This window comes from Sciurus carolinensis, chromosome 2, assembly GCF_902686445.1.
Source record: "Sciurus carolinensis chromosome 2, mSciCar1.2, whole genome shotgun sequence".
In the NCBI taxonomy this organism is placed as follows: Eukaryota; Metazoa; Chordata; class Mammalia; order Rodentia; family Sciuridae; genus Sciurus; species Sciurus carolinensis.
The window spans coordinates 70,802,377-70,810,610 of NC_062214.1; the positions used below are offsets into that span (position 1 = coordinate 70,802,377).

Here is an 8,234-nt window from a genome sequence, read left to right on the forward strand (position 1 = left end):
CCCAGAGGTTTGTTTTTGTGATCCAGGACATCCTGTGATATTGATGATTCATCTGCTTTTCTAAAGGTCCTCTGTTCAGATGCATTCCCTCCCTTCAGAGGGGAGCTCAACAGGAGTCCCCAAGCCCAATGGGCTGGTGCACTCAACCTGACCTGAGTCTAAGCCAGGAGGGCTGTGCTGGCAAAAAGAGCTGGTGGGAGACAACAACTCTGGCCCCAGTGCAATGCTGGACACTGGGGAGATTGCAAAAAATGATCCCTCCCACCTAGACTGCCCACAAAAGGCTCATAGACCCACCCCCCAAAATTATACAGGTGCTCTTGAATCTCTGAGGGGCTCATTTCACCTTTGGGGTGGGGTGAGAGAGTGGCAGTTTGGCCAAGGGTGTCTGGCTTGTGCCAGATAATTTGCAGCTGTACCTTTCCAACAAGAGGGCAGAGCAGAAGGGAGCCTGCGTCAGGGCCCAAGTCTAAGATCAGACTTTGAGCTTGGTTCTGGGCTCAGAACCAAGCAGCACTTGTATGTGGCTGCTGTAGGGAAAGGGTGGGTGCTGTGTTGGGGGAGTTTGGCTGGAGGGGATCCCCTACGCTCTTCTTCTGGCCGGCCCCTGGGAGGGAACACACTGTTCCCGCCCAGGCCTGTGGCTTGGGCAAGACCAGCATGTGGGACGCAGTGTTCCCTGATAAGATGAAGCAATCGCTCTCAGTGTGCGCTGCTCAGCTTGTGGCAGGCGGCCTCGCGGCAGCTCCAAGAAACATTTATGTAACCTCGTTCGGCCCCTGCTCACTCCGTGTCCCTACTCCACACTCCACCCTGCACTCCCATCCCACGCACCTGCACCCCGCAGCATGTCCCCAGGCTTCTGCACCCAGGTACATCCCTGTCCCTACTTGTCCCCTTCCCCCAACTGCTTTTCATCCGGTGGCCTGGAATATTTGTGATCAGGCACCTGAAGACCTCCTCACCCTGGGATACCAGCAAACCCTCCCAAACCCCACAGGGCCTGGCTCTTCAGTGGGGCCCTCCCACAGTCTCCCTTCTGCTCTCTCCCTGCACTCAACCTCCACAAAGCCAGTCCCCAACCCCCTTCCTCTCAGCCCATTTCCTCTTCACAAAGCCTAATCTCCATCCAGTCTTTTGCCCTTCACTCTGCTGCTCTCCCCACCCCCAAAACACATGGGCATACATAGTTCAGGCCCCCTGAGTCCTCCTAGATTCCAGAGTGAGGTCTTCTGGGATCTAGAGCAGCTTTGGGATACTAGGAAGACCAGCTCCCTTGTGGGAGTCTAGATATACATTCCCTTCTGCCTCCTTGTCACATGTCTTCCTAGCAGGCAGACACAGAACTTGAGTACAGCAGGGGGGACACGAGTTTGTTTAGTCCAGTGGTGCTCTTTGCAGTGAAATGGGAATTGGGCTTACTCCCTGTAGTATGCCCATCTGCCCCCACCCTCACTCTGGTGTGTCCCTGTGCTTATTTAGCTCAGCCACACCACCCTGAGGTGGGTTCCCAGAACATTGGGTTTCAGTGATGCCAGAGAATGACACCTACAGGTACCCGAGACACTTTCAGGGTCCACAAGATCAGAACTCTTCATAACAATCACATTATTTGCCTTTTTTCTCCCAAAAGTACAGTGGAATATTCCAAAGGCTACTTCATGTATGATGACATCATTCCTCTGGACAGCTACTAGAATGTATTTTTGGGTTTAAGTTCTTTTTTTTTTTTTTCCCCCTTTCTAATACAATATATATCAGTGGTTATAACCCATATAAGCAAAGGTTCTTTACAGACCCCACTGAGAATATAAGCAAAGATGCCCTGGTGTATGAAATTTTCTGTCCACACTTCCCCCAGCTCCTCTCCATTCTTCTGGCTGCTCCTTGTCAACCTCCTGGATACCGCTTGAATGTCACCACTCAGGGGCCACCCATCAGAGCTGGTGCTGTTCCTTGCCAGCATGAATCATAACTTCCATTTGTAGACCAGTTTATATTGGCTGTTGCCTCTCCTAGAACAGGCTTATGGAGGAATATAGAACAGAATGGGGAGGATCACATCAGTCTAGGTCAGGACTGTGTCCCCAGGACCAGGCAATGAGTATATGTTCAGTAAAAGTGTAGAGGAGCTGATGCCAGAGAGGCCATGAGCCATGTGCTGGTCAAGTGTCAAATTTAGACTTCCACACTTTCCTCCATTCTAGCTTATCCTATTGGATGCTGAATTTTCTGCAGCCCCAGTATCACGTGACCCATCTATAATTACACCTACCTCTTATGCTTCCCAGGGATATAATCAGAAGGATCCTGAAAAGGACAAAGCCCCCAACAAGAGCCTAGAGCTATTAGGAAACAAAGTGAATCTGAGCCCACCAGACCCAGATCTGAAAATATTCAGTTGATGGGGTAATTGATGAGAGCAGCAATAATAGATAACATTTCAGGAGTAAATATTTGAAATATGCCATAGTGCCAAGACTGGTTGCATACAACCCTATGGAATCATCATGGAAAGCCCACTGAAGAATAGAGCAACCTATTAATTTCCTGTGGCTGCTGTGACACATCAAATTGGGTGACAAAGGCAACAGAATTTCACATCCACCCCCTGACCCCACAATCAGGGATTGAACCCAGGAGTGCCCCCTCTGAACTGTATCCTCAGCCCTTTTTATTTATTTACTTTATTTGAGACAGTTTCACTAAATTGCCCAAGCTGGCCTTGAACTTTTGATCCTCCTGCCTAAACCTACTGAATAGCTGGGATTATAGATGTGTTGTACTGCACCTGGCCAGAAATTTAAAGTTCCTGAAACCAGAAGTCCAAAATCAAGACATTGGCAGGATTAGTTGCTTCTGGAAACTTCTTGGGAGAATCCATCCCAAGCTTCTCTCCTATATTTTAGTGCCAGCAACCCATGGCGTTCTTAACTTGCAGATATATCAATCCAGCCTCTGCCTCTATTCACATGACCTCCTCCTCTTCTCCCTGCCTCATTCCCACCTAGCCTCCCTTTTCCTCTTCTCAGGACACTTGGGATCTCATCCCAAAATTCTTGCCTTAATTATATCTATAGATGCCTTTTTTTTCCACATTCAGAGGTCCTGGGGATTAGGACTTAGATATATCTTTTGGAAGCTTATTGTTCACTCCATAGCACACAGTGAGGAGCCTGTCAAGTCATACTATAAGCGTGCGGTGAACATAGGTGACTGACCTGACACATTTAATACTATACCATTTAATACCAGACCTTTCCAAGATTTTAATGACTAATGTGCATTGTGAATGTCCAAGAGTAGAATTAGCATGTGGCATTTTTCAAACTCTTTTGTTGAGAAGGTTTTTCCCCCTGAAACCAATTAGCAGTTTATTTAATACTGACATTTTTTCGAACATGATTTAGGAAATGTTGGGCTACATATTTAATGAATTATATTTAAACATTCCTTTTTACTCTTTATTCCTGGAATAGCCTCCTGTGAGCCCTGAGCCCTGGTCCACTGTTCCAGTGGCCTTCCAGGTCTCAGCCTTGTTCTTGACCTGAGATGCCCCCTCACTATTCACTCATCTCCCTAGCTTCTCAGTTTTCTCTCATTTTTGCTGGAGTGTGTGAAATGTAAACTTGGAAGTCCCTAATCCCCTGCTTCTGGCACCCATTGTGACTTAGGAGAAAACTGGTATCTGTCCAAGCCTTATTCCCTCATGGATAACCTGGTATTTGTTTCTCCTTTCCCTATTTACTAAGTTTTGGGATCTCCACTTTGCGGAAATTCTCTCACAGCAGGGGCCACCTTTCCTTTTCTGCCCACCTTTGTTAGTCTCCTATCATGGTCATTGTCTTCTTGGTATTCTTCTCCTCATCCCCCACCCTGCTTTTTTAAAAACTCTGACAAAAACTATCCTATTTTGTTGGTTATTTCTTGTACTCCATTTTTTTTTTTTTTTTTTTTTCTATTTGCCCAGTCCATACCTTCTGTTAGTTAGATGTTGACCCCCTGGATCAATTCCCTGTAGCTTTCAACTTTTACCCCCTCTATCTATTAAACTGTCATATAAATGTGGGAAATGATGATGGCTACTTGGTTTTCAAAGTCCCCCCACATACCCTTCCCCAGAAGAGGAGAATTAATAAAGAGGGCAAAGTCAGCCTCACGTAGACCTTGGCTTCGGCAGTACTAGAAGATAACACTGCAACATTCACATTTCTGGGATACTTCCTTGCATATATTTCCAGTTTTTTAATGGAATTTTTTGTTTGGGAAGTGATTTTCTCAATTTCTAAATGTTACTTTTTGTTGTGGTGGTGGTTCTGTGTGGTTTTCTGTTTGCTTTATGCATCAAATTGTGTCTCCAGTTCCTTTAAGAATTCTAATTAGAATTTTTAGAGTAACTTTCTCTTCTGTTTCCTGACTTCACTCTTTTTCATCTGGAATTGGCGATTTTGTTGTTCTTGGCCTTTCCCTTTTTGTGCTGCTGATTTTCCTTAGCTGTCTGTTTATATTTAAAGATGTGTGGTTGGTGTAGATTTCCTCTGCTGGGCATAGGTGGGCCAGTTTCAAGGACTGGCAGTCTGCTTTAGGCAGGGAGTAAGAAAGGGAGTGAGAAAGCATAGGAATGTGTGTGGCTGTGTGGCTACTTCAGTGCTAGAAAGGCTGCATTCTGGGGTATCAGAGCATCCCACCACCACCACCGATTTTCCCGGAACAGTTATTGTGATTTTTTTGTTTGTTTGATTTATTTGGGTAAATGCAAGCCTGTTCCATGTTCTGAGCAAGGGAGGGGAGAAGGGGAGAAGAATCTTGACTATAACTGACCTTCATCACCTCCCAACTGTACTGTGTTTGCTTTCTCCCCACCTGTGTAGGCCCCTCTCAGAGTGTTCTGGGCCACCACCCTGTCTGTCACCATGCTTGAGTCCAATAGTCTAATAGTCTCCTCTCCTGGCCATTGTTGGCTAGCCACATTTGGTTCTCTCTCAAAAAGAGGAGGAGGCTAGACCCTGGAGAATGCCCAGACTAACCCCCTCACATTACAGAAAGGAGAAACTGAGATGGGTTGAAGTGGTGACAGGACTCTTAGTTGTGGACATTGTCTTCTTGCTGTGCAGGGGTGTGGGAACTCAAGTGTGACTCCCATAGGGCCAGTGTGGGCTAGCTTGGCTTCTGCAGGCAGGTGGAACCACAGCATAAGCCTGTGTCCCCACTCTCACAGAGCTGGATAGAGCTAACCCTGTGTAGGCATGTTGGATAGTATGTTTTGTCATATACTTAGGGGGTCCACTACTAGGGACCACCAGTCCTGACCCATACACACCCTATGTACTCTGCAACTTCAGTGCTGGAAATGCTGCTTTTTTTTTTTTTTAAACCTGTGAGCTGTCATCTGCTTCCATACCAGGTGTGGACACCAGGAGGCCATGGTCCACCTTCACCTTCGCCCTGATGTATATGATGTAGAAGATGGAGATAGAGCATGGGGGCATTGATGAGAAGTCATAGTGGATGGGATGGGGCAGGAGTAGGGATAGGGAGCCATCCTTGGGATGGTGAGTGGGCACATCTTGGCCATGGGGGAGGGCAGGGACAGGTACTGAAGAAACTAGGTGTCAGTGGGCATGCTGAGACTGATGCTCTGCTCCTGTCGCCCCACAGGTGAGAGACCTTTTGCCTGCAGCTGGCAGGATTGCAACAAGAAGTTTGCTCGCTCTGATGAGCTGGCCCGGCACTACCGCACACACACTGGTGAGAAGAAGTTCAGCTGCCCTATCTGCGAGAAGCGCTTCATGCGCAGTGATCATCTGACGAAGCATGCACGCCGCCATGCCAACTTCCACCCCGGCATGCTGCAGCGGCGTGGCGGGGGCTCGCGGACCGGCTCACTCAGCGACTACAGCCGCTCTGACGCCAGCAGCCCCACCATTAGCCCAGCCAGTTCACCCTGAGCCCTGCCGGACCCACAGCAGCACAGCCCCGCCAGTCCCTCCGCCAGCCCCGCGCCCAGCCAAGGACCCCTACCCTGACAACAGCCATGAGCAACCGCTCTCACCTCCTCTTGTCAGTCCATGCCCCTTCCTTTTGATAAGAAAGCAGAGTGAGAACTTCATGAAAAGTCCACGAAAAAACACTTTTCTTCACCTCAGGTGTCAAAGTCAATTTGTAAAAAAAAATCAAGAACGAAAACAGAAAAAAAAAACAAAAAAATTTTTTTTTCAAAAAACATCATCCACAAATTGCACAATGGAGATACCCACAAAGTTGAGATTCAGCGGTGTCGAACCCCCTTTCTCAGGGATGGACACGTTCCACGAGGTCAGTGAGGGCACCCCTTCATGCCGCCTTACTCTGTACATAGATTTGCACTCTGGAGTTTTCTATTAGGTTTGGGAACACACTGGGGACAGAGCAGGCCAACTGGTGCAGGTGGAGCTCAGCATGCATGTGGGTCTGTCCATCAGCTGACTGAGAGTAGATGTGGTCACTGACAGTTGTGATTCCAAGGCAGATCCCTTAGTGGTGAGGCCTGTTTTCCTCATCTTCTACTCACCCACTTAGCCTCCATCCTCTGCCACATGGGCCTGGCTCAGAATGCAGATGGGTCCGAAGGACAGACCAGCTCAGAGGGATGCCTTAAGCCATGACAGGTCAAAGGAGCACTCCACCTTGGGGGACTGTGGAGAGAGTCATCTGCCTTCCACAACTGGCCCTGCCTGTCTCGCTCCCTACCTTCAGGAGCCCTCTCCCAGGCTCCTTGGAGAAATGGAAGCAGAGACACAAGCCCTGACTGGGTACAACATCGCACCATCCAACCTCCAAGGAGATGGCCTGGGCCCCACCTGTCCAGGCCCCCACTGCCCAACAGACAGCACCAGGGACCCTTCACTATTATACCATATTCTCTGACTGGAAAATACAGCCTGGGAATTCTGGTCTTCTGAAAAGATTTTAAAGTGGTGTTGGTGTACCCAGTTGCCTAGCTCTCCCGTGCTGCTATGGAGTCACCTTTGTTTGAAACAGTGGGCAAGGCCATCATGTCGCTTCCTCAGTCAGAAGGTCTGTGAGTAGCCATGTGTGTGTGAGCATCTGCAGCACTTCACAGAGACCATTCAGTGGCAAAAGACCAGAACATTGTGACTCGGAACTTTTCAAGAGTGGCGCAGCCAATGTTATGGGAAGTACTGTTGGAGAACGTGCATTCTCTTTTCTCCCCAGGGAACACCAGATGGAAAGTTGTGAGAAACACTTTTCTCAGACCCTTCATGTCTGGTGGTACAGACTTAGCAAACCTCCAGCTTCTCATTGTCGCCAGGACTGCGTCTCCCTTTCTCTCCTGCTTCTGCCTGCCCTGCCTGGGAGGCCCCAGGCCATGCCTCGCTTGTATTGCCCCATTGCCAGCCTTTTGGTAGAAAGGGAGAAGCAGAGAGCTGAGGCAGTTTCTCATGAAGCCTTGACCTGGGCTGAGTTGGGGTTCAAGCCCCAGGCCAGGGCAGTTAGGCTGTATTCCATTGAGCACCTCTGCAGACCTGTGGAATGTCCAGCCTAGCCCTGCAAGGCCCATGCTGCGCCTTGCCTTCCTCCCAAGGGTTGGAGCCTGTAAATACAAGGCTCCAGGACAGAGTATATATGTCTGTGTGTGTGTGTGTGTGTGTGTGTGTGTGTGTGTGTGTGTGTGGTTTGTGTTGGGATGGGTTGAGGTGAACTCGGGTAATAGTATCTTGCAGAGATCTCTCATTTTGATGAGGAATGGCCCCTGGGACTCAGAAGGGCCATAGATGGGCTTCCCAGGCCCAGAGTGCCTTGGTTGTAGCCATTCTGCTTCCATCCCAGCCCACACATGGTGTGGGATGCAGCACAGAGAAACCCCAGAGATCCTGGCCCAGCTGAAGCCAGTAGCTTCTGGTTGATGTGTCAAGCCAGCTTCAGAGTGGATGGGTGCCCTCTGTCTGCAGCAGTTGTGCATGTGGCAGTATGCCATCTGTGATGCTATGGATGTCTGTTTCCAGCTCTAGTTAGCTGGAAGTGGCTAATGGCAGGTGGTGGCTTCTGTGTAGCCACAGTGGGTACCCATTTGTGCTGTGGCATTTTTAGTGCTGTGGGTGGGGATAGTGGGGCAGGGGCTGTCTCATCAAATGCAGAGCTGGCTACCCTGGCCCCTCTAATGCCTTTGGGCCCTATGACAGCTCAGTTTGCATTTGTTTTGGGAGAGAGTAGAATATGTGGTAGGGACCTTG

General features: G+C 49.0%; 1 protein-coding gene across 1 annotated transcript in view; it reads left to right on the plus strand.

Annotated features, from left to right (window-relative positions):
• The window catches only part of Klf13 (KLF transcription factor 13), a 42,643-nt gene extending 36,383 nt beyond the window's left edge, over positions 1 to 6,260 (plus strand). Inside the window, exon 2 of the mRNA XM_047539964.1 lies at positions 5,659 to 6,260. Within this exon, the coding sequence (XP_047395920.1) occupies positions 5,659 to 5,948 (290 nt within the window). The 3' untranslated portion in view covers positions 5,949 to 6,260. The remainder of the gene's footprint in view (positions 1 to 5,658) is intronic.
• The last annotated feature ends 1,974 nt before the right edge of the window (positions 6,261 to 8,234 follow it).